Source organism: Corvus moneduloides, chromosome 2, assembly GCF_009650955.1.
Source record: "Corvus moneduloides isolate bCorMon1 chromosome 2, bCorMon1.pri, whole genome shotgun sequence".
NCBI classification, from domain to species: domain Eukaryota; kingdom Metazoa; phylum Chordata; class Aves; order Passeriformes; family Corvidae; genus Corvus; species Corvus moneduloides.
Window position 1 is genome coordinate 82035891 of NC_045477.1, and position 26714 is coordinate 82062604.

The 26714-nt window shown below is 37.2% G+C and overlaps 2 protein-coding genes across 4 annotated transcripts in view; one reads left to right on the forward strand and one right to left on the reverse strand.

Moving 5' to 3' along the window:
* Positions 1-26714, forward strand: part of UBAC2 (UBA domain containing 2) — an 89529-nt gene that overhangs the window by 37550 nt on the left and 25265 nt on the right. For 2 of the 3 annotated variants that reach the window (XM_032100114.1, XM_032100115.1), the window contains exons 5-6: positions 20105-20228; positions 22125-22172. In XM_032100114.1, the coding sequence (XP_031956005.1) occupies positions 20105-20228; positions 22125-22172 (172 nt within the window). Of the gene's footprint in view, positions 1-20104; positions 20234-22124; positions 22173-26714 lie in introns of all 3 variants that reach the window. The other variant, XM_032100116.1, reaches the window with a different exon arrangement.
* Positions 1652-12484, reverse strand: LOC116439956 (G-protein coupled receptor 183-like). The gene is made up of 2 exons (XM_032100113.1): positions 12167-12484; positions 1652-4558 (listed from the first exon to the last, which is right to left on the reverse strand). Exons 1-2 carry the CDS (start codon positions 12205-12207, stop codon positions 3454-3456), a joined length of 1146 nt encoding a protein of 381 aa, XP_031956004.1. The 5' UTR covers positions 12208-12484; the 3' UTR covers positions 1652-3453.

The following is a 26714-nucleotide window of genomic DNA, read 5'->3' on the forward strand; positions in this document are numbered from 1 at the left end:
TTCCTCCAGAACTGGTCATATAAGGCAAAGCGTTTCTTCTCTTTCTCTTCAGCTGTAGGCTGTTTATTTTTCCTGTGTTGCAGATTGTCTCATCATTTTATTTGAGTCTCTTCATTCCTTGCTTACCTAAAAGCTTGCAAGTTCCAGAACAGTGTTAGTCTTAAATGGAATATTTATTTAAAAGAACTCAAAACCTTCCTTTTTTCTTATACTAATGAGTTTTCCGATTTAAGAGGAGTCACTAACCACTTTCAAGAACTGTGTTATTTGTGGTAGCATGTTTACAACTTCTGACTCTTGCTGTCACTGTGTTTTGCTAGATGACCATGCTGCTTACAGGTTCCTCATCTACGTAACTGTCAGAGCTGCAGACCAAACAGTCAGACAGCAATGCCCTGGGGAATACCTGTCCTCATCTGCTGAGACTGCAAACCACAGGAGACTGCCTTCTTTATCTCCACAGTATCAGTTAGTCTTCAATACCTTTGAGTCCAAGGCAGCTGAGGGTACTTGCAGTATTACTCTTTAGTTTTGTGTTCTTGGTGAAAGAAAAGATGACGGTACTAAATGCTCTTCTGCTGAAGTGTGTGTGTTTTGGGATTTTTCACATGGTGCACCTTTATTTCATCATGTGTTTGACAGTAAATGTCTATCCAACTTTCTTTTCTGGACTTGGACAGAGACAGCCAAAATGCACCGTTTGGCTACCATCATAATTTTTACTTTCTAAATGCTCTGTCACATTCCTGACCAGATAAGATTCGAGAGAGATGTCAGCAGTGGACATGCAGTGTTAGTATTAGGGCTAGGACTCCTTGTCCTGTGCCATCCCCATAGCACAGCTGGTACAAGGAACAAGGCAGATGCTCTCTAAATGTTTTACTTCAGTGCAGTGTCCCAAGGCAAGAGAATCTCCCACTGCTACTTCTGGCAGATGACAGAAAAGAATCTCCTCATTAACACAAGCGTGCTCGAGCTGCAAGTGCATCCTGACAAGGAGTGAGGAGGAGCAGTGGCATCAGCTGCCACAGATATGAATTGTCATTGTCCATCTATGTTTGTGCTTGTAGGACTTTTGTCAGGAAACTGGGCTTGTCTTAGCTTTTAAAGGTTTTTATTTTATTGGTTACTTCAGCATTTGAGAAACTTTTAAATAAGGAGAAAAGAGTAGCTTTTCTCAAACCCATATCTAACTGGACTCACGCTAGAGCAGTATTTTGATGTAAAGTTAGCTGTTTGGGAACGCTGATGTGATTTAGAAACAAAATCTAATATTGAAAATAACAGAATTGCTAATGTGAGAAAATGGGGATGGAGAAAGATTTTCAATAGAAATCTTCACTTTGTTTCCACTTAGAAAAGTGTAGTTACCTGCAGTATGTGGTGTTTTAATACATATTTAAGTTATATTTTACGGACAAATATAAAAAAGACTTCTTGTCTTTAAGATTTTATAATCACAATTAGATGAAATGAATACTAAAAACCCCAAAAAGCCTAGACATTATTAGACTAAAATAAGCTTGTACTGGTGTGATGTTAATAATACATATATTTTGTTTCTACAACTTCTAGGTATTCATTTGTGGTCTGTCTGTGATTTTATCCTGTTACCATTTGCTTACTCCAATAGGAACACATTCTTAAATAATAATTTTAAATAGTTTATTAAAAAAGCTGACAAGAATAGAACTGCTAGAACATGCAGAATTAAGCAGAACTTCTGATAAAAATTATTCTTCTTACGCTCCTTTTCTGAAGCTGCATAGTGTCTTTTAGAGTTAGAAAAGAGAGAATTAGAATTTTAGATTTAGAACCTCAATTTTGGCAGTCTAAGTGGTATGAAATATAGGGGGTTTTGTGGTTTCTTTGCCATAAAAAAATAATTGTTAATTTAATGTTTCCGTACTGCTCTTCAGATATGACCCTTCTGTGTTTGCAGGTAGGCAGAGGTCAACATGTGAGGAAGGAAGGCATTGAAAAGATGACAAATGTAATATGTCTGACTTCCAGTACAACCTCAATGTCAGAGAGATACAGCTGCAATAAATAACATTTATTCTGACATCTGGCACAGTTTTTACTAATGATTATCAGGCACTCTTTAATTTTCCATCACAACCTCCTGGCTGAGTTACCAAGTTGTGTTGGCTAGTGAAGGCATATTAATAAGATAGAACACTAAAGAAAAGATAGTGGGGCCAGAAATGAAGTAGGGAAGGAAACTGAAACGTGACGGAAGGGCACGTCAGCAGGAACCCAGGGCTTACATCCTGGATTCTCAGCTGGTATGGAGCTGATTCCAGCAGGATGTGTTTAAGTCATTTGATGTATTTCCTGAGCCAATTTCAGCATGCCTAAAGGGATCCTAGATATGCTGTATGAAGGCATGATGGGAAAACTTGTTCTTTCCCAGCCAGTTCTGCTGTTCTCATTTATTGATCTCTCAGGTAAACAGTTCATAAAGAGAGGTAGCCGTCTCACACTATCAGAATTAATCCATTAATTTACTTTTTAGTGGTCTCAACTATGAACATTTATTCAGGTTTCTAAAACGTTTGTCCTGTGTCCATGTCTGACTTCAGCAGAAGTTCTTCAGAACACTGTATCACCGTTCTTTTAACTGAAATGGTGCAGTTTTCATATTACAGTCTCTTGCTTCCATTTGTGTTTATAAATAATCTATATACAATAGGAGTAGAGAGAGACTTTTTACAATACACACTAGAAAGGAAAGTTTTCCTTTAGGAAAAGGAGTAAAGCAAGTAAATACACCTTGTGAAGATGAGTGATTTAACATACAGGAGATGTTCAGTGTTGGAAAGAACCAAACAGTTCGTTTGCTTTTCATGTGTTATATTTGACAATGTTTTCTATGTGACTTGTCCAATAAGGCATTTGTGCTCCAAATATTGTAAAAAGCAGTTTCACCTCCAAAGGTCTGTAAACTAAGTACTTGTCATAGTCAAATGAGCACAGAAGTTGTCCATTTTATCTCAAAATTTTATTTCCTTTGTTTGTGTGACTGGACCAACAAAGCCATTGCTGTAATTGGTAATTGGAGCTCAGCTAGAGGTCTTGAAATTTTCAGATGTTCTGGTTGTAGTTGGTCTGAATTGTAAGCTCTATTTGTGTTCAATCCAAAGTGTGAATTGATTCTGCTTGAGTTAATAACATCCAGGCATATGTAAGTGCAGCATGGAATCTGAACATTCACAATGGTGCATATTTGCTGGAAAAAATAAGAGATCGGTTGAAAGGATACAGCAAGAAGATTATAATGCTGAGTTTTCCAGCTGTCCTGTGATAATTCTTTTTCAGTCCATCACTCCTTGATTCCCTGACATCCTGAGAAACTGAATTCTACTTAAGCTGCTGTACAGGGAGATCTAAGAGTTTTTGCTATGGACCCTGGATTTTTTAGTCTTTGTCCACCGTGGTATACTACAGACTTTATTTTTCAGGTAGCTTTCCATTGGAAGATTTAGCAAGTACCGTCATTTGCGTTTCTCCCACGTCACGTGAGCTTTCTTCGTGATGTGACCTGGCAGCGCTTGAAAGTGATACACTCACTTGTCGTCTCAGTATTTTCAGTACAGTTCTCTTGTATCCTTTGCATGCAAAGAAATAGATGAAAGGATCTAGGCAGCAGTTAAAATTCATCAGAAATACAGTATAATGGAGTGACTTCTGGAAAATTTTCTTTTCAGTGCACAAGGGTTCTTGCTGAAGTTTCTTAATCATGTGTTGTATGATTGCAACATGATAAGGGGTAAAGCAGATGATGAACACTATAATTACAAATATGATTGTATTGATAGCTTTTTTATTTATCCCTGATTTTTCAGTCAGTGGATTTTCCTTGGCTGTTTGAAAAAGTTTGCAGCTGATTTGAGAGTAGCAAAATAGTATAATCCCCAGGGGAATAAGATACCCTATTAAACAGGCAGCAAGAAGTATAAATGGCAGATGTTCTATTTTCTCAAAGTTTGGATATTCCATACATGTAGTCCTTTCTTCTTCTTCCTGTGACATGGATTGTATAAGTAGCGGGAAAGTTTGACTGAATACAAGAAACCAGACAAAGACACACATGCCCTTGGCATATTTAATCCTTCTGATCTTGTATCGGAAGGGGTGGACAACAGCAAAGAACCTGTCAATGCTCAAGCACGTCATGAAGTTCACACCGGCGTAGGTGTTGATGTAGAACAAGAGCGCGGTTATTCGACACAGCGCTTCTCCAAAGGGCCAGTGAAATCCCAGGGCGTAGTAGGCTATCCTGGTTGGCAAGGCAATGCAGAACAGCAGATCGGAGAAGACGAGATTTGTTGAATAGAGGGTAGTGGAGTTGATCTTCTTTCTGTTCTTAAAAATGACGGTGAGGGCAATGGTGTTTCCAAGCACCCCAAGAATCAAGATGGAGCCATAGAAGACCGACAGTAATATCCGTGCTGTGTCTTTGTGCTCGTATAAATCGCAGGTGGAAATGTTGGCCTCAGATGCTGTGAAAGGGTCCATTTCTGCAACCACTGTTGTTGCAGGAAGCTCAGTAGACCTAACATGAAGGAAAAAAAAAACAACAAAAGGGAAATTTTGTAATTAATGTAGATAAACTGCTTCTACATAACGATGGACAGCCTCTGTTGCAAAATAAGACTAAAAAACTGAAATGAAACTTCATTGCTGTGAAATACTTGTCAAGACTCTATCTGTAAACAAACAAATGCCTCCTTTTGGCTTTTCTGTTTTGATCCCAATTTCTTCTCTAATAAAGAAAATCAGCAATGTAGTAAACCAGGGATGTAATATATTTGAAAAGTGAAGTCTATAGATGTTCAGGAGGTGGGAGACTGTTTAAAGCAATCTGAAGGGGAAAAAGAGTCTGAAGAAACCACATGATAAACGATCATATGAAGTCCCCAAGGATCAGACAAGCAGACAAATGTTTTAAATGTGTTTCAGTTAATTTTAAGGGATTTTTTGTTTCTAACAATTCACATTGTGATTCTTTAACTTGTTTAGAGGAACTTTTTTTTTCCTGCATTCTTATCACATTGACATTATAACAGAATCATAGATTCACTTAGGTTGGAAAAGACCTTTAAGATCATAGATTCCACCATAATAACTCAACTTGTTTAATTCTAGTTTTAAGAATTGGCTTTTGGAAGCTAATTCAAATGTTGTTACATACATAAATTCTTAAGACTACTACTTTAATCACTCTTTAGTGACAGTGCTAAAGAAAGATAATGCAGGTGAACTATTTTACACTTTGTCAATTTAGTAGATTTTAGAAATTGTTTCATCTGTACAGTCATAAGTAGCATAGAAGAGTTGCAAAGTGGCAGTGATTTGGGGGACTTAAAAATATTTTTAAATGATCCAGCAGAATTTCAAAAATTGAAATAACCCCATCCTGTTGATACTGCTCTCAGTGCAAACATTTCTTAGGTCTGCTGTTCCCTGACAGTTGTATAATGTAGACATAAATCTCAGAAAGGATGGGGCGTCTCATGATACTCCTCAAGCAGCTGTTCTACAAAAGGGTGCCTCTTAGAGGCACCATTTATGAATTTAAACATCAGTCAAAACAAGATTGATTCTGCTTTAACACAGAATACTACCTGAAGATAATGCTGTTGCAAGTGGAAATTTAAGTCTGTTTTGTACCTTTAAATAACATGTCTATGTTATTTCTGAGGATGTCTCTTTCAACACACAATATTTACAAGCAACTGTAGCCTGTTGTACTTCAAAAAATTCTTTCTGGGAAATACCGCTCAGTTTTAAGGGATTTAAACCACGCATTTTAGAAAGCATTCATTATCCTTTTATTAACTTGTGAAAGCATTAAAAGGTTAGTGCTTTCTTCCATGATTTGAGGAGATTGTCCTCTTATTTCAGGGTGTTCACAATTAATGGTTCTCTGTAAACAGTAAACCTGCAGACAGTGGAAGACAGGTGAGTGATGTCTGACTGATAGATGTACAATGTTCTGATTCATAGAGATTTGTGAAGTAAGTACTGTCCGTCAAGAGGTGGGAATACTGCATTCAGGGTTGTATGTCAAATCCAAAGTGGGAGTTCTGTGCCTTGAATAAAGGAACTAATCTGGTAAATAACAACTCCAGCTGTAGCGCAGATTTAAGAATGTCAGTAATTTTATGTTAGTTAATTCTGCATTGTTCACGCTGTCTTCGTGTTAGCGTGTTTGGTGACTGATTAATGCAGTACTTATTACCCCGAGGATAGTTCTGGTATGATTTTCTCCCATCTTTTCCCTTGTAGAAGTGTTCAGGATGGCTTTTGCTTTACCTAAGTGTAACAGGCTTCTTTTTGCCTAAAATGGTGTGGGTTTGTGTAGGCACCTGTATATGAGTCAGCGAGGTATTTTGTTTTGTTTCTCATATTTAAATGCTTCTGATTCTTGTTCACTTTCCCAGCAGCACATCTATCTTCTATGAATCTCTTTCTCAAAGTCTAGGTAAAACCATTTTGTCAACATATATGGGAAAGGATAATCTAAGATTTATGATAAACAGTTCAATTGCCATAACTAGCTACAGCATATTAAGTGCATAATTTTATTTTTGCTTTAAAGTTGTAACAGTTTTGGTTCAAAAATAATGCACCTAATTGGCACATCCATTCATATGTCTTTCTATAAACGTATGTAAAATGTAGAATATCTATTATACAAACACATTGAACTGTCGTTTAGGAAAAAAACTGCAAATTCAGTAAAAAACATATTTTTTGTACATCAGGAGTAGAATTTCATAAATTGCATGTTACCTAATTTTGTCCTATGAAGTTGGATCTTTAATGTAATAAATTAATCTAGAGCTTGTTGCTCAAAATAGGATGTTCATCCTCACATATAACTGTGGCTATGTTGAGGAGTCCTAGCTGAGATAGTGTTTGTGTCTATCCATGGTGCTAGCTTGGATATACATTGGAACATGGCAGGACAAACTGGCCACAAATGGATGAGGAGACAGAGGGAGGAGCACAGCTCATGGATCTTCCAGGGCACTGTGCACTTCAGCTAAGCTGTGCTCCTTGGCAGGCTCTTTTGCCTGCTGTGGGAGTCAGCTCTGGGGGCAGAAAATGTTCTTTTTGATCCTCTGTTATACCCAAAATATTTTGACTCTTAATGTAGGGAACACATTCTACAATGCTCTAGATGAGTATTAGTGTTTTCTCCATCTGTAGGTATGTATGGGCATTTTTGAGAGTCACCAAGGTGTTTAGGTGCTGTATTACCTGAATATATTTATTTAAAAAACAAAAAATGAGAGAGAGAGAGATTTTATCTGGTTTGTGGTCCAAACAGATGATAAAGTTGATACCATCCACTATAATGTGCATCACCTGAGCTGTGGTAACTTCTTTGTACTTGGGAACTCTAATTGTTGTTGGATGAACTTGATTCACCTCAGCAGGTATTTCACATTTTCTTGGCAATTTTGTAGAGGGCATAATTTAAAATCTATTTTCTTCCTGAAAGGTGTCTAGACTATTAAGTAAGATGAGATATATTTTTTAAAATCCTATTCCTTGTGTCACGTTGCTGTTTATTTCTTGTCAGCAATCCTGAGTAATCCACTTATTATACATACAGCACATGACATCCTGCACAGAATGTATCTAAAAAAAGAACATTTTGAATACTTTTTGTGAGTTTTGTATTATTGGAGAAAAAATGGAGAATGTTACATTCTTACTGCTGCAAAACTCAGACTAGCTGGACATGACTCTGTTTTAATGAGCTGTGTGCTTGAATAACCTATGAGAATATGGCCATTTACTGTCCCAAATCCAGATGCACCAATTCAGTTACCCTCCAGAATCACTACTAAAACTTTTGCTCTTCTAGCTTGTTGGATTAAATACCCTTCCAGTGGCTTTCCAGGTTTATTCATGATATTACTTTTAAGTATATACTTGGAAGAAAGATAATATTAATTTCCCTTAACAATTAAATAATTTTAGAAAACAGTACCAGAGGTTTTTGGCTTAGAGTCACATGCAAAATTTTAAGGTATAAAGTCCTGAAAATTCCTGTCTGTATATCTGTATTGTAAAGAAGGTTGTTCAGGTTTTTACATTTTCTGAGTCTATAAACACTCAGTGACACAGACTGCTTACTCACTTAATGTAGTCTTCTGTATAGTCCAGGTTATTATATTATTTTAGTTATTGTGTATGGATTCCAGTAACTTTTCATTTAAAGCATATTTTCTAAGATGCTGTTTATCTTGATTTGGAGAACTGAAGAGAAAGCAAATTAACCATTTGTACTCTAGTCTTTGGTCAGTCAACTTCCCTGTTAAAAAATGTGTCTCTTACTTAAATGTCTCTAAAATTAATTTACAATTGCTATTTTTATTGAGTCTCCTTACCTGTACACAATCTCATGGTTTGGGCAATTCGAGGTAAGCTTCTCAAATATTTCACCACAAGGTGAAATAATCCTTTGATGTCTGTTCTAACCCCAGCTGTGTCCCACACAGGACTTGGGTTTCCAGATGGCTCTTGGCATTAGTGTGCCTGGAGGCATTCTCACCACTACGTCCCTGCTTTTTCTGCTCAGTTGATTATGTATGCAAGATAGAGTTGTGTAGCATTGCACTGGGAGTTTGTGATGTTAGTTTACTGTGATCCCGGAGTATTTCTCTGATTCAGTGTGTCAGAGGATAACTTCAGTATAAGGGCATGGCCATTGCTGTCTGCTTCGACTTGGGAGAAGTTTACAATTAATTTTACTGCTAAATACTATGCCCAGGCTTGCAACCAGTGCAGGTTCTTCTTTGTTGTTCTTTCACTTGCCATTTTCAAGTCTTAGCACTATGTTTGCTTTCTGACCGCCAAATTTCTTTAGCCAATTGCTTTACGAGATTTGTTAGCTAGGCAGCTGCTAGTCTATTCTCTGTGCTTCTTGGTGTTTCACAGCAATAGCATCCACCTGGGGAAAAAATTCACAGCACAATGGCAAGCTGTTTACAAAATCTAGCATGTCTGAAATCTGTGCAGGTGCCTTTCTAAACCAATATTGTAATCTCATCAAAGAAGAAAAAATAAATGGTGTAGAAGATTCATGTTGTGTGAAAACATTTGACTGGCATTAGTAATGTGTTTTATGTTTCTACATTTGTTTTGTGTTTAATCCCCACAGCAAAAGGTGTTTGATGAACAGGATGGTGACTCCAGTCTGGAAGTACTATGTAATCCAAAGCTTCACAGACATGTTCATGTATAATGAGCTTTGTATGTAGTATCATAATATTGCACACATTTAACTGTTATGAAGCGTAGACTTAAGCTGTGAGCCAGCAATTGCAGTGTTGCACCTTAGACTATGTGGGCTGGGATTGTGTGCAAGCAATGGTATAAAGCTCTCTCTGTATACTAAATGAAATTTCTTGTGTTCTCATCTCTTGCTTTTTGGCAGAACAGGGAACATGTAAAAGGGTTTTACTGTGTATTGTAATCTAACATGTGATTTCTCTGTGTGTCTTCATCATTTTCATTCTTTGGAGTTGAATCCCTGGTCCATTTATCCCTGGTCCAGTAGCTAATTTAAGAGGGATACTAACTAAATTCTTGAAAAGGCACAGCAGTTCATTAGAAAGATCTCTCCTGGCGCTCTATACATAGTATGGTTTAGTCACTATGAGATGGGCAATATTTCCTTAACAAAACATATTGGAGGATAATGTTGTTTATCTATGCATAAAGAGTGTAAATTATTTTAAAGGAATGGTCAGGAAGGAGACTTCTCTTCCCCACAAGCTTCACTGATCTTACAGTCCTGTATATCTATAATCTGTGTAGGTCTTACATTGTTTTAAAACAGTGGAAGATGGGAAATATGCAGTTCTATGTTTATGTAGGTTTAATTTTTTCTTTAATCTCAATTTTTTTTTTTTTTTCTGTTGACCAGTCATATTTACTCTTTGGATTTCTATTTTACCATGTGGGTCATCTTTATTATAGAGTGTTTCCTCTGAGGAAAAGGCATGATTCAATTAAGTTATGTGTATTAAAAAGTGTGCGTGCTATGTTGCATAGAACTCTTTGTTAGTACAGAAAAGAACATATACCTAGGGTACATAGTATCTATGTTTATGGACTGGCAGCTGGGGACTGCACGTGGTTTAATCAAAGCTGAGGCGAGAGACAGACATGTCCTAAAGCTTCCTCTTTCTTTCTAACACTTTAGCACTCATATGCATTTACTGCTTTAGGTTAATTTTTTTTCAAAAGCTGTTGAGTTTTGTGTTCTAAAGGCCGGTGAGTCAGCCTAATGACTGAGTGACCTAAGTCCTCAGGTCACAACCCACAGCTAATTTTGATGAGGGAGTTTCCAGGCTAGCGCTTTTATCCCTCTTTGGTGTAGACCCAAATTTGTTGGCATAGTAAACCCAAATTTGTAACACACACATCAGAGAATCCCAAGTATGTATTTAATTCATTAAATTGTCTTAACAATGACTGTAAAGAATTACAATATTCTTTAAGCGCTTAACAGATTATGCAAATTTACAGCACTGTGGGATCTTTATGGTCCTGCTTTTGTCTATAACTATAGATTTAGCATGACAGTTGTTGTATTACAGTTATGTTTGGTACCAAAAAATAATAAAAACTACAGTAAGTGAGATCAAAATAGAAGAAGTTGAGCTGAAATGCTGTATATCTAGTTAAAGAAAAAGTGGAAGTCATTTGAAGTGTACGCCTCGGTCTTATCTGTTGGATCTCTCTTTACAAGGGTCATCTGTTCTACAAAAAGTATGAGAACTATCTAACATAAATAATCTCTGCCAAAAACACATACTAACATGAAGAGCTGTGCTGATGCTAGATGATTAACTTCCCTTCAGTTTATACTTACTTAACTATACTAAATGTAAAAAGGAGAGAGCCTAAAACTAGAGCAAATAAGCAAAATAAAAGTGTGAGCCACTGACAATTACATTCTTGCAAGCAGAAGAAAGAAGTGGTCAAATGAGAATTTGTGTTTTAATACTAGAAAACATGCACACCTTTTAGAGTTTGGAGTTTTTTTCTGAGTTATATGAGACCTGTACAGGTATAGTCCTTCATTTTAGGGATTACAGCTTCAGATTTCAGTTTCTATATTAAGTTTATTATTCTTTATACCTGCTTCTGAGTCTGTTGACCAGAAAGGAATGAGATTTGAGCTCTTAATGACTAATTGCCAGGTAAATTTTCAATCCTCTTGTCTTTTCAGGAGCAGCCATGAAAATGTTAGACAGACCTCTTGTATTCTGTGCTCAAAGGCATGTACTCTGTCTTATTTTTTAAGATAAATGATAGTTGAGTTATTGTCTGCTGAACAATCTGTCTTGTTTTGCCAGTATAATAGGAAAAATTGGTCCTTTTACATTGGGAAGGTGTATAAAAATCGTACCACTTGTAATATTTCTTCAGCTTTGTGGCACAAAGATCAGTGATAAGGAGAAAGGTGTTTGGTCATTGCAATTCAGAAGAAGAATGCATTCTAAAAACCTTGAAAGAAATGTGTACTAGAAGTTAAAAGAGGAATCAGCTCATAAAACTTTGAATTCTTAAAATGCTCTGTTGCAATATTTAGAAATGAGAAGAGTGACAGAGGAGTTTTCAAGCTGATAATAAAGGCTGTTTTCACAGACAAGGAGCACACGTGATAAGAGCAAGCTATGCCTTCACAACCACAGTATGGATTTGTTTTAAGGCTGTCTCCTACTATTATTCTGTGAGATTCAGTGACTTGAGAGCTTCAGTGCTTCCCTTACTACTTCTACAGTAGCTATTTCTGCATTAGTATAATTTAAATTAGTGTTGCTTAAAAATTGTCTAAGGTAAGGCACCATGAAATGTTTCCCTGTGATTGTCAGAAGGCTGTATTATAAGAAAGGACTTGAAATAACTTGTTGATTCTGTGGCTCAACAGATCCTTTAAATGGAAACTAGCTAACAGCATATTAATATGGGAATATAAAATATCAGAGAATTTCTTCCATGGGCCTTTCCTATACAAAGATCCTTTGTAAAATATCCAGTATAATGCAAAAAAGGAAATATTTCCGGAATTGTTTGCTGTTACTCAGTGACAAAGGAAAAATGTAAAAAGTTAGTTCTTTTCTGTACTTACATCTCTGTAGGTTCTTGGATCCTCTGAGCAGTTAAGGGCATTAACAGGATGGCTTGACTGCGAAGATTTAGCCTTGCACATTGTTCTCAAGAGTGATTACGTGAGTCTTTTGTGGGAGGGGTAGGGTTTTTTCAAGTGCTTAGAAAAAACCAACCCTGTTTGTATGCCGGTCTTGATTTGCTGCCTACTGTTTTATGGGATGTGAAAGCATCTATTTTTGATCCTTTTACAATTAGTCTGTTCAAAGAGAGTAATTAGAAACAACACTTGCACCTCCCCCCTGAAGTTACGCATTACTGACTTTCGCAGAAGGGACTTTACCCAGAGGTTTACTTGATGAATTGTTGACCAACTAAAATCCCTCTCATATGTGAAAAACTTTGTTTATATGCCATCTGCATTTAAGAATAACTTAATTTACAGCAAAGGGCTGTGTGATCAGTGCATGCTTTAAAACTTCTTTTTACCAATGAGATCTGATGCAGCACAAGGAAACCTCAAAACCGAGACATACCGAGATGCAGTGTTAAAGCAGATGTCTCAAACGCCCGTGGACATTCCCAGCATGGTTTTAGTATCATAATGATGAGGATTTACAGAAAGGCCTTTCAAAAATGTATGAGGGAGTTGAAGAACTCTGGGAGTTTGAGAGATTAATAAGAATGTCTGCCTTTGTAAGCTGTTTGTTGCATTTTAAGCAGTGATAATAATAATAATAATGAAAAATAAAAGGTAAATACATGAAAGATAAAAAACTTCTAAAACACAAATCTGATTCCCCTAAAATAATATTGATAAGAATGAGTGGCTAGGGAGTAGGAAAGGGATGGGATGTCAAGCTGTGAGTTAAGCCATTTGTACCTGAAATAACCTTGTTTCTGGGTGAAGAACTTTGATGTAAGAGTTGAATTGTGTGTTTGTTAAGAGGGTTTTGGAGATCAGAGATAGATGGAAAATCCTTTTGTTTGCTGTTAGAGACTGTGGTTGAGAGTTACTTCGGATTTTCCCCAAGAACTGATACTGATCATTCATGACTGCAAAGGACTATCTATCTTTAAAATGACCTCATTTGGTGGCCTGATTTTAAACAAGGCACGATAAGGCTATTTTTGGCGGGTCCAACCCATGCAGAATGTAGGATGCCTCTTTGGAAATGTTAGGGCTGTGTTCACAGCACAGGTGTTGGCTGACATTTTAGTGGTGAAGGTGTGTAAAGATAGGATCTCTACTAACATGCCCATCTCATCAGAAAGCCTAAAGTGAATGCAGATCTAATGACAAAGTTACACTTTACTAAATGTACTTCGTGTGATAGGAAATGTTTTTGCTATAGCAGAACATAGAGCCTTGTGAGCTACTTTTGTACCTACTTGGAGCACTTGGTTGACACTGTACACTGATTTTCCTGGTGTTGAACTCCCAGTGTACACATGGCTTGATGCCTCATAGATGCCAGAGAGCTGAAGGGCTCTATCGAGGGCTTTCAGCTCCTCAGTCTTAATGGAGCATTCATCTTCTAACACCACATTCAGAAAGTGTTTGGGAGAACTTACCGCTCTTATTCTAGATTTTTTTCTTACTTGTTTCTGAATAATTTTTTAATTATTCAGCTTCATCAGAGAGTAAAATCTCTTTAAATGAAGTAATGAGAATTAAGGACTGTTTAAAGGGAAATTGCACAGGGAACTTGCTTCATATGTATGCAAAGTAATACCACAGTGTGGTTCCCTGTCAAGCACCTAACGTATGCTGTAGAAATGGGAAATTTTGAGATACGCAGACATGTCTTTGCTCAAGGGCTGACATTAGTACCCCAGCTTCTTATTAAAGGAAATGTTTGTTTCAGAATTGTGTTACCATTATAAAATAATGCCAGTATGTTTCCTGCTCAGATCTGATAAAATATTGCCTTCCTTTGCTTAAGATACAGTACTAGATTGCACCCTTTGAGTCACACTGATGTATTAGCTACCAATCCAGCCTAGCATGATGTAATGCTATTTGCTTGAGCTAAATGGTACAGGCTGCATTCTTTCACTAGCTGTTTATCCTTGTAGCTGCTTGTTTTCTGTTCTGATAAAGCTGTTCTTGGTCCAATATCTGTTTGACTGTTATGGGATTTGAACATTTAAATTAAATAATGTGATATACGTTTGTGTTTACCATATATGTGCAGACACTTCATGTTTTGCTTTTGGCAGGCAAGGCAAGTAGCATGGAACCCAGCAGTTTACGAAACATATTGTTGGATAGTCTTGGCATTAAAAACTAAAGCTTACTTTAGGATAGGTGTCTTGACTTCTGCCTTCATGAGGGGATTGTAAAGTGTTGATGAGATGATTAGTCTCAAATTTTGATGAACTCCAAGTTGCAGTGATTCTGCAGAGATATCCAAGGACAAGAGGAACCTTTCTTTTCACCTCCAGATGCACAACTTCAAGTTTTGTCTTGGGTTTTTACTTTTTCTCTGCCTTCTTGCTGCTTTCCTGTGAAATATTGGTGTTAGTGAGTATTGAGTAACAAAGCCAAATGCTTTTGTGGCTGTTGAGAGACTTCAGGCAGTGGGGTGCCCTGCTCATGTGTAGTGAAAGGATTGGGTGCAATAGGTGGGTCCTTTGAGTCCAGGGTTCCAGCAGGGAGAGGAACACATCTATCAGGGTGGTCACATTCCACAGAGTTGCTTAATTGTAAGGAATGTTATTGTGAATATTTAGCATGTTCAGAATAAAGGCTGGCACCTTAAGTTTAATATGGCAGTGTTTGGACAGACTGTAGGAGCGCAGGTCACTGAAGTGATTTAGTAGCTTGAGTTCCAAGTGCACTGTTTATGTGCCTGTATTATCTGCAGCTGTTTTATAAGTGATATTTTTAGTCTCCCGAAAAATACGTTGTTGTGAATTTGTCAGTTTAATGGTTTTTTGAAGAACTTGAATGAAGAAAAACACAGCACCGCAGTTACTAAGTGTAGTGAGTCATTCTGAATAAAATAGCATGTTATTTCTGCAAACTTAATCCCACAAAACTTCCATTGACAACAGCAAGTATTTTTGCAGAAGCTACATTTATTTAGCTTTCTAACCCTCTTTTCATGCATTTTAGAACATTTTTCCTCTGTTTTGTACATATATTTGGTAGTGCTAATGTTTTATTTTAATCTGCATTTAATAGTCACTGTTTTAGACTTTAAATAGTGCATTTCTCTTATAAGATGTACTTGCCCCTGATTTTTTCTTCTCTGACAGTAATTTTTACATCTCTGATTTCTTTTTTTCAAGGCTATTGTTCCTACATGTCATGGGTTTTTTCTCTGTACAAAACCAATCTCATCAATGCATATGATTTAGAATGTTCCCATCTGGTCATGGTTTCTGTTTCACTGCAAATCTTAAAATTTAACATGCTCTTCAAAATGACAATATAATTATTGTCAAGACAGCTACTACAGTACATCTTTGGGATAGACATGGTATCCATGTGGAGTGTTCAAACTCTAGAATTCACTTTTCAGGTTTTAGAGTTTTCTGGTTTGTTTGAAAAATTTATTTTCTAACCCACATGACTGAAATTAACTTCCTAAATATGAAGTGGGCAAAAACTCCGTTCAGAGTCAGCATGTGTTTGTGTCTATAGCCCTTCATTGCACACAGACATCTCAGATTTCTAGTAGAAGTTAATCATGGCACTTGAAAGGATGTTCCTGATATTCTCATAGTGTAGTGAACAAAGGGCTGGGCTGGAGGTCTCTGCAAAAGGAGAGAAAGTACAGGAGAGGAGACTAAAAGAGATGAAAGGGAAAGCAAAAACAAGAGGATAAGAAAGAAGTGAAGAAAAAGAAAAGATTGAAGTAGTCCTTCAATAGGAATATGTTTTCGACTTGTAGATGTTGAATCTGATACATGCTACCAAACAACTAATTAACACGACTAAAAGAGTTAAGAACCAGTCCTTTTATTTACAGTATGTGGATGGGTGTTTGCACCTGTCTAGTGAAACAGAGGAACAGAAATTCCTCCAGTGACCATGACCTTCAGGAAAAAGGCTTTGATTATTCATGGAGCAATAGGGTAGCTTAGGTTTGACAGGACCTCTGGCAGTCATCTAGTTCAACCCTGGGTTCAAAATACATCCAACAAGAATGGGTTATTTTGGGCTATGTGTCCAGGCTGTATCTCTGAGGATGGAGACTGTAGCTCTGGGCAGCCTGGTACAATACTGGACTGTCATTGCCCCTGTCTGGACTTACTCCAGTATATTAATATCTTTCTTCAAGTGTGAAGCCCAGAAGTGGACACAATGATTTAGGTTCAGGCTAAGAAGTGCTGAGCAATTACTTCTCTTGGCCTGAGGATAACACATTGATAATGCTGCCCTGTATGTGATTGACCTTTCCTGCAAGGATAAACTGACACTCAAAGGCTGACTAACACTGAAAAGATTCTCCAGATCCTTGTCTGCAAATCTGTTTTCTGGCCAGTCTATGCCATTGCACAAGGTTATTCCAACCCTGATGGAAGACTCCACAGTTACTTCTGTTGAACTCCTTAAGGTTCCTGATGTCAGCCCATTTCTCGAGTCCATCAAGGAATAGCTGAATGTGGTCCTGCTCTCTGAAGTATTGGCTGCTCCCTCCAATTTAATTTCACTTGCTACCTTGTTGGGAGTGCACTCTGTCCCATTATCCAGGCTATTTAATAAAGACCAGTGTGTGTCCTTGAGGGAAGCTGCTAGTAAGTGGCTGCCATTAAAGTTGGTGCTGCTGATCAGAACCCTTGGAGTCCAGTGCAGCCAGATTCCCTCAAATCTGCTTATACAGTGCATATCTTCCCTGTTTTTCCTTAAGGGCTGAAGAGGAAACCAAGTCAAAGGGCATCCTAAAGTCAGAGTGTACAACATTTGCCATCTTCCCCTGCCTTAACAACAGCACCAGAGTCACTCCTGGTAAATCCATAGGGGATATTAGCAGCTGCCTCGTCCATCATGTAGCTGGCAATGGCTTCTAGGAGCTTTGCTCTGTAACTTTCCCAGGGATAGAGGTGAGGCTTGTAGCTACCTGGATCCTCTTCTTGCCCTCCATGAAGATGGGTGTGACATTTGCAATTTTCCAGTCATCAGGAACCTGCCTTAATCACCATGATGTTTCAGTGATGTAGCATTGGCAACCTCCCTCAGAACCCTGAGGTACGGCCTCCTGTGTGATCAGTTGGGCTCAAGAGCCTCCAAAATATCTTCCTTTACAGCAGGTGTTGCTCCAGTCCCACAGGAGGCTCAGGGACCACCTGCAAGGCCTGAGGGCAAAACTAACCAGTGAAAACTGACCCAAAAAGACATTGAGTGCCCATTTTTTTTGCCCTTTGTCAGTGGGTCCCTTTTTTCACCAGTGGATCTGCATTTCCCTTAACCATCCTTTTGTTGTCCTTTACTTTGTCAGCCATATTCCAGTATTATTACGTGGATAACTCCTCCAACAGACCTGCTGTAGATAAGCAGCATCCTCATATAGATATTCTAAAATAAGGCATAAGTAAACTATAGAAAATTCTGAAGGCAACAGAAAATATTAAAGGAAATTTTTGAAGTACAGAATTATATAAAGAAAGCTGAAGGTGAAAGTTTAAAATTAATCAGAATGAATTTTCACCGAGTGTAGTTGCCTGTACAAATGAGTTTCAGACAATGTTTTGAAGGGCACCAGTTTTGGCATTTTAAAAAAAGATACCTGAATGCATATATGGGTAATATCTATTTCTATTAGATGTGAACTCTGTCTAAAAAGCAAACACTGAAGCCTTTAGGAGCATACCTCTGTGGTACCTATGAACTTACTGTTCTAGGAGAAAAGGCCCATCACTAAGTTTCATCCAGCTCCTCTAGGTTGTTGGGTACTGAGCAGTGTCAGACACTGGACTTTGAATTAAGCTGATCATTACTCTGGACTGTGGTGCTTTCTGTGGTCTCTGTTGACATAAATGGTGAATACTAACATTTAGGGAACCTTTTGGGATTCTCTAATCTCTTTTTAAAATGCACTTGCAGTCTTGGGAAATTCCTTTTTGTACTTTCCCATCTTATGATTGAGTGCACTCTTGCATGTGAAATCTCTGAGTCACTGTTTATCACAGGATCAATAAAACCTGAAAAGCATGCCACAAATGTGGTATTCTCTCAGTTAATTTGGTGAGAGTAGAAAGAAATAATTTAAAAATACTTCCCTAAGAAGAGAAAATACATTTTTTCTTTGTGTTTCTTCTATCTTCATGTATAAAACCTGATTTATTCAGTGACTATTGTCTACAATGGACTAATTTCAGATGAAGAATGATTTTTGTATGTTGCTTTCTTATAGCATTGTGACTCTTACAACTCAAATAATTTCAATTTATTTCAGGAATGTGTTGTGTATGTTTATACAGGTGTGTTTTCTTTCTGTAAAAAGGATTATATGCAAAACTGAACATTTTTCATTAATTTCTGAGTTGACATTCTGTGTACATTTAAGTGCATCTGACTCTATGTCAAATGGATGGTACTACAAATGTTTCTATAATTAAACTGTATTTAAGTCTCTGGAAGTTTTTCCCGAAGCTGAACTTGAAATATAACAAACAAAATGATAGCAAAATGCTCTTAAGCCAGAGACCATTAAATCAGTAAAAATAATATTTGAAGTGTTTTCTTTTTTTCTTTCATAGCTGTGGGTGTTGCACTTGGCAGTTATTCAGGAAATGTAAGTTTTAATATTCAGTCCATCATTTTCCATAGATTGCTGCTATCAGTAGTTTCTCTGGAAGGGAAATGTATTTTTGACTGAACAGTTCAAGTTACTGATGTCCTGATCTGGGCTGTTTGTGGAATTCCTGCTGGGTACAGAAGGATCCCTTTCATGTAAAGTCCTGTGGGAACTGCAACTCTTGAAAGTTTTGATAATCAGTGAAAAATCACCCCATGCAGCACCCTGTGCCTGTCGGGCCCGGGACAGCGCAGAGCTATGGCTCAGCATTCACCTGGGGCTGATGGCACTTTGCTGGTGGCCTCCCCTGCCTGCAGCTTTCACAGCTCCTCCAGTGCAGCAAGTTGTGTCTGCCTGAAGAGACCTTTTGTAATTCACCTTCTCCATCCTAGGAAGTATTTTTCTCCTAGAATCTCCCATATCCATGCCTTTGGCATTGGTTCTTCTGTGACCTCCTCTGTGTTTTTTAAGACATGGTTTCGTTTTCTGTGTGCTTTATGGTGAGGAAAATGGGCTTTGTATCTCTGTGTCTGAATGAAATGCACTAGTTCATGTTCACAAGATCAGTCTAGGCATCTGCTTATTGTAAAAAGTGCTTGAAGTCTTAGATTCTATGACATTCCTTCCAATGGTGGTTTAAAAACTTAAAAAACATCATGTGTTGTGATTAAGATGAGGACCCTAAAGGAAGTTTTATTTGTAGGGCCAGGAAGTCACTGGCAAAGGGAAAATTAAATCAAACTGTCAATACTCCCATCTTAGATACTGTACCTTAAGTCTGGGTAAATACCAGGAGCGTAGCTTCATAAGTGAAGTGGTTTCCTTAACCTTTTGGGAAAGGTAAAATCCTTATCATTTGTCCATTTGAATCAAAGAAACTTTGTTCTGATGCAGGAAATCACTGCTGTTCTGTTGTGTGCTGTGCTTTAATAGGAGAAATCTGCTATCAGAGGAAATATGTTGCCATTCTCTTCTGCCTTCAGTCCCAAACATTTGGAAATAAAATACTTTTGTCACTTGTTCTTATTTGCTAATTTATCTATTACCTTGAATGCCACAAGTTACCTAGTGTTGGTTCCCACGGAAGACCTTTGTTTGCAAGGTGGTGTAACATTTTGATTGTTATGTACTTAGAATTAACTCCTTTTGATTCTTTGACACTACTGTTGCTAGTATCATTCTTATAACCATCTGTGTCTTTCTTTCTGCAGCTTGGGTCCTGTGTTTGCGCTGTTTGTTCCATTTTATTCCTCCATTCCAAGAGTGCAGGTGACACAAGTATTGGGACACTTTTCTATCACAAACAAGTCTCTGGTCTACATACTGGGTTTACAGGTATGGTATGTACTTGCTTGTTCATCTTTTAATAAACTAATAATGTAGTAGTTAGTTTTTCTGTAGTATTTCTGTATGTTTGTGTATGAATTTTGATGCACGATTCAACATACATTTAACAAGTAACTATCCCATCAGCTAAAACACAGAGAAACATGTGTTTCTAGTATGCTGAAGTGGTGAGCAACTGATGTATTCTTACCTTGTCTTACATGGAAAAATATAATAGACAATTCTACAGGGGTTTTTTTTGGTCAGTAAAATGAATCAGACAAAAAGAGATTAAAACAGAACTTGTTCCTAAAGCATATGTATCTTTCACCTTTCCAGTTTACTTATATTCTTGAATTTGTTTATTTTTTCCCTTGTCTGTTAGAGTTCAAATGAAGGTGTAGAATACAGTATTTTTTATGGTAAGACTGTTTGCAAATAATCAAGGTTTTGGCGAATTTCACTTTTCTATAAATTAATCTTACTTGTATATCATGCGTTACTATGTGACAGGTAATTTAAAATAGTGTAACATAGAGCACAGCAACATCATGTAGTATTCTGTGAACTATCACTGGAAAAATATAGCTATTTTGTGTAGAAAGCCAGTAATTGTTCAAAAAACAATTTAAAAAAACCCCAAACCCAGCAGCCTAGAAATGAATGGACAGTTGTGTTACAACCTGAATTATGAAATAGGAGACATACAAATTTGTGAGGAATTAGGCTCATTTCTATATGTTCTAGGGATTCAAAAGTAGCTCTGGCACTGGCAGTGGGGTAAACACCATAGTTACGTGAAATGTGGTAGAGAGTATTTTAGATAAAGTATTCAGTTTCAGAATGTTGACTTGTGCTCCAAATGAACGTTTAAGTCATCCTCTTTCCTGTTCAGCCTTTGGTTTCCTACACTTTCTGCTTCAGCACCTTATTTTCTTGATCTTTCAGAAATCTTGTTTCCTCTCTTCTGAACCCATCAATTCCACTATTATTGCAGTCTTTGGGAAAGCCATGATATTGTGTGGCCTGTTTTCCATCATGTCTTTTGTATTTTGCTTTCATACACTGAGCACCTCCAGTGCAGATCAGTGCTGTCACTAACCCCCATATCTGTGTGGGATCTCTCCCTGCTGTGTGCAGAACAGTTGCTGCCATCACACAGAGGCTGAGGGAAGACTCATTTGCCTTCTCCTCATTTGTAAACTCTGCCCTTATCTCAAGTCACTCTTTCCGTAGTCAGAACTCTAGAGGGAAGGTGTTCTTATGATTCAGACAGCATCGTGCAGAAACATTTCAGTAACCAGTACTGGTCTAATTTTCAGTCCATTTTCCAGTTGGTAATAATCTTTTCCAGATGATTAGTCACATACTTAGCTAGAAACAATGGCCTGCCATGTTGGCTTATCAGGATTTTTTTAAAAATTCACTACGACTTATTTCTGTGATTTCATGTCAGCAAAATGTCACTGGGTGAGAACTCCATTCCTTTAATTTTGATGCTTGTGCTTAGTCTGTCTGACTGCATGTCTGAGAGCTTCACTTGGGGTGCCTGCCTGCTTGGAACTCTTCTCCCGTTGCTGAGTCATTTCCTTTGCTTCAGTCTGTCTTTCAGACTTGTTTTTCTGTGCAGCCTATAACTGACATCCTGTTATACTCAGTAAGCTATATGAAAATAAAATGTATTGTTCTGTGGAAGGGGAGCAATTGTTGGATCCCTGTGTTTTTTCCACTTTGCTGCTTCTGGAATACTTTTTTTTAATGTTAAACTGAATTTTAACAGAGGTAAAAGTCTGATGTCTTCCATTGTCATGATGAGTGCATAGCCTATATTATATTGCAGCTTAGTAGTTCATATAGCAATAACTTTGTAAAATAAAAATTTAAATCCCTGCTCTTGTCTTCTAGCTCTTAACTTCTGGTTCCTATATCTGGATTTTAGCCTTAAGTGGATTGGTAAGTCTTACTGTTATAAAAACAGTGTGTTGCTTAAAACACTGTTATGTATGTGATCAGCACAGTATATTTGGACTCAAAACGAACAGAAATTACAAAGTAATATTTTGTGATGGTAAGTAGAAAGTTTTCCTCTTCAACTTACAAATGTGTAAAGCACTGACTAGCTGGTGATAAACTGACAGATGACAAAATTGGTAGTTAATATTTTCAGGGTGCCACTGCTCTCTGTTGCCATGGATATAGCTGTACACCCACAACTATAAATGACATTATTGAGGAAATGGTAGAAATGTGTGCCCTGGGTTGGGGTTTGGTTTTTTCAGTTTTCAGCAAGCCTCAAGCTTTGATTCCAAAACTCAGCTTTTAGTGGCTTTTTCATACTTTGCTGATCTCCTAGGAGATCTGTAGTATAGCTGTTTCTCACAATGACAATGGCAGTAAGGGTACAAAATCATGTTCATCACATCAGTCAGATAAAGGAGGTGTGGTCTTTTTCCTTTCTTACTCTGTTCTTGATACTAAGGCACTAAGTGCTGAAACAGATGGTGCTAAATCCTTCAGATTATTAGATACTGATGAGCTTCTCTTAAAATTTTACGAACTTAGACATTAGGAGCTCAGACTGATTTCTTGGCCCAAAAGACTGTAACCTTTTCAGACAGCAAGAGTGCCACCACTTCCAAGGGAGCTCATTACTAAGTTGATGGAGTCCGGAGAACTCAAATTATGCCCTTGCTGCATACTAATTTGAACTCGGGTTGAGCTCAGAGGGAAATGCTGCTACAACTCTGTAGTTTGGTCTCCATTTGCATTCTATTTGCATTGACTGTTGCAAAGTATTCTGTGAATTTGCAGCATAACTAATAACAGGAGTGACAAAACAGCAAATAGTGACATGTTTTCATGATTTGATCTTGCTATAAATATCGATGATAGCAGTGCAGCTAACAAACCAGAATCTGTCTCCGCTGGAAATCAGCCCAAGCCTCTGTGCCCTCCGAAGGATCTGTGACTTCCTCCGAATGCACTACCCTTCCTGTTACTCGGCTGGCTCTTTTAATAGCCCTTCCTTTCAAACAGGTGTTCATTAGAGAGGGAAGGAAAGGAAAGAAATGGAAAGGCATTTTAACTCCCTCTTTCCTGATGGCAGAAGCTGTATGTATACTTGGTTATAAAGACATATAAAGAACAGCTTAATTTTTGTTTCGTAATATATTATGCAGTTCTTTTTTAATTCTCTTTTAATGTAAAGTTTTATTCTTATGTATAATGAAACTTTCTCAACTTTCTTAGTAATCTTTTTTATAAATTAGCATGGTGTTTTTCATTTCAGGTTGACAGTATGTTTTACTTAGGTGTAAATCCACAGGATTAAATTGAGCTACCTCTGTGTCACAGGAAGGCTAAAAAAAATAATTTCAAGTTTTCATATTGCTTCAGTCAGCATGAATTAAGTCATTGTCAATGATGATGTGTTTTCAGTCTCAAATTTTTTTCCGCAGCAAGCAGAGAGCTGCACTCCACTTCGTAATAAGTGCTGCAATTTCAAAAGAAATTCATGCTAGGAATTTCAGCCTTTTTTTTTTTTTGGTGTAGCATATCTGCCACACTTCTGTGATTAAGAAGTCTCTTTTTCTCCTCTGTTAGAAATTATAGTTTGCCATAAATTTTGAGAAAACTTGATAAAGGAATAAAGTTTCATGATACATTAAATAATCTGAAAAAGGATATGCAACTCTATAAAGGTGTCTTTTAGCACTACAGGTGTAGTTGGTTGATAACGTGTATGTAGAGTGCCAGAAGTTAATAGATTGTCAAATTGATGTTAAGTCCTTCTGACAACCTATGTTATGTAATTCTTACTACTCTTGACATTTTTCTAGCTTACTAGCTTAGTCTTTGTGGACTCAAATTTTCAGGTATTTGTACAAAAGGGATGAGTAAATGCACTAACACCAGGTCAGATAGCTGTGATATTTAGTTACTAGTTTATTGCCTGTTAGACACTTCACTGTATTTTTAGCACTGAAGATCACTTAGCCACTCAAATGAGTGTATTATGATGCTGTTCTGTAATTTAACTTCTGCTTATGTGGAATATCAAAATGGATGGTGCACAATTTCTAGGATGTTGTCAGTTTCCACTTTGTCTTCACTATGTTCCTGGTTTAGGTTTATTTAAATTCTCACAATCTGTATTTGAACATGACTAAATGGGATCTGACTTTCCAGTTACATCCTTGTATCATTAGTATCATTAATCTTAGTTGTGAATTCCAGGCAGGGTATGGACATACTGAGAATTGTACTGCCTTGAGTTCTTGTTTTCAGTGGTTTTGAGTGATGCCATCATTACAGAAACGTGCAGGTAGGCATTCTTGTAATGTGCCTGGTGATAGGGAATTTTAGACAATTTGTAGTTTTGAAGGCGAATTGTTCTCAGTTGCAAAAATTACAGTTTTGTTATTGGAATACAGGTCTGCTGTGTCTGTCTTTGTGATGAGGTATATCTTGCTAGATCTAATTTTGATGCTGGATCCAGCACAGGAATACACTCTTAAAGGCAGTTTCTTTACTCTCCACATGAAACTGGACAATCAGCTATTGTACTTTTGGTATGTCAGTTGTTGGTATGTTGTATAAAACATGCTGTTTAAATACATGATGCCTATTTATAAGGAAGAGAGAATTTAAGAAGTAGAGTTAAAGAAAATCGCAAATCTGATGTAATCAGTAATCTGTAATGTTCTTACGATTGATAAGACTAATTTAATTTCTTGTGATTTATTTTGCCAGGAATATATGATGCCTGGCACATGCAGACCACATTTGTTTCTTATGATAGGAGTTTTTTGGGGTTTGTGTCATAAAATTAGGAAACATATTAGAGATGCCTAAAATTCTAATTCTTTCAGTAGTTGTTTACGGAAGTGCTTCCATGCAGTGCATATCACTCAGTTTAGTGAAGGCCTGAAACAGTTTCTTCACTATTTTTTTCTTTAAAATAATCAAAACAACTTAGGAAGTGGTATTCATGTTTCACTGGATGTATACATCTTTTTTTTTTTCCCCCCACCCCTTTAAAATCTCTTGGATTCCCACTTTACATTTTTCCTTGCTACACTCTTGTAGGATTGAAATTTGAGAGGTGTGTCAAGGCTCAGTCATAGCTAGAGCTCGCCTGCTTAAAGAAGCTCAGGTTGGTCACCAGCAGAAGACATGTCCCACTAAGACATGCAATTCCCTCCACTTTCTAGGATGATGTCATCAGACAGATCACATGCCATGGGTTTTTCTGAGTAGCTTAGGGCTGTACTTCGTGGGGGAAGGTATCTTTCAGGCTCTTTCTTTGATTTTAGTGTTGTAGCTTTTCTTCTTATCTAGTATTGGTTTTTTACTTGTTTGCAAGATGACCTGCACTGCATAAAGTTCAAAATTTGGAACCCACCAAGTCTACTGTGAGCTGCCTTGAATTTATGTAGAGTTTAGTTCAAACCTTAGGAAACTGAAATTGAAAAGTTTCTGAAACCCTGCTTGACTTGCAGATTTCACTAAGCTGAATGCAACAGTTTTCTTCATTGTTGCTGTGCTACACTGGAATTTACTTTTCTCAGATTGTATGAAAAGTTGCCCTTTTTATATTTAGACATTGGAAAACATAGAGCATCTGTAATTTAGAGCTTGTACTTTAATGGCTTAAGGTTAAGATAGAAAGTTCAGATGGTGTTGAAGGCAAGGTTTTAATTTCAGTTCTGGTTTTTTGAGTACATTAGTTATTATTCATAATTTTGAAGTGGCTAACTTAGTTTTACATAGACTATGGATATCTGCTCTTAAATGCTCCCAAGTGTACTTGGATTGTACTTTTGGGTTCTATTTGTTAAGAACTTTATCCATTCTTTCTGTTAGTTATTCATCCAGCTGAGGTGTTTCTGTATAGTGAATTCATGTCCTTTAGAATTGGCATTTGTAGGATAAAATGTGATTCAGCTGGGGAGCAAAATAATTAAACCAGACTTTCATTGTTTTAGTTCTTGTCTTAAAAATAACATTATGTAGTTAATACCTGATCAGACCTAGGAATCACTGATTTTTGTGTTGTTTTTCTTCCTCTTTCACATCTTTCTTGAGTGATTGTGAACAATTCATGCTGAATTTTTTATTGTTTTAAAAAATGTTTTAAAAGGAATGTAGAAGCATTTGTATTACCCCACAGTATGGTGTTCATATTTAAGTTATCATCCCTTCTACATAATTAAAATTAGTATTAAATATGTACTTTCTCAAAGAGAGTCTTTGGTCAGAGTCTGTTAATGTATGCAGTTACCTCCACATTCATGTCCTGCTGCGCATTGTCCTTCATCCTCCAGTTAGTCTGGATATCCTTCAGTCATCCATGTTCAGTCTCATGTAGGTCTTTGGTCAAAGTATGATATTTCTTGGACTCTTTGTAACTGTGATTATAAGTGGATTCAGGTAAATGTTAGTTAAATGTTTGATCTAGTTAACTTCTGAATATTTGACATTGGTGTTACAGTA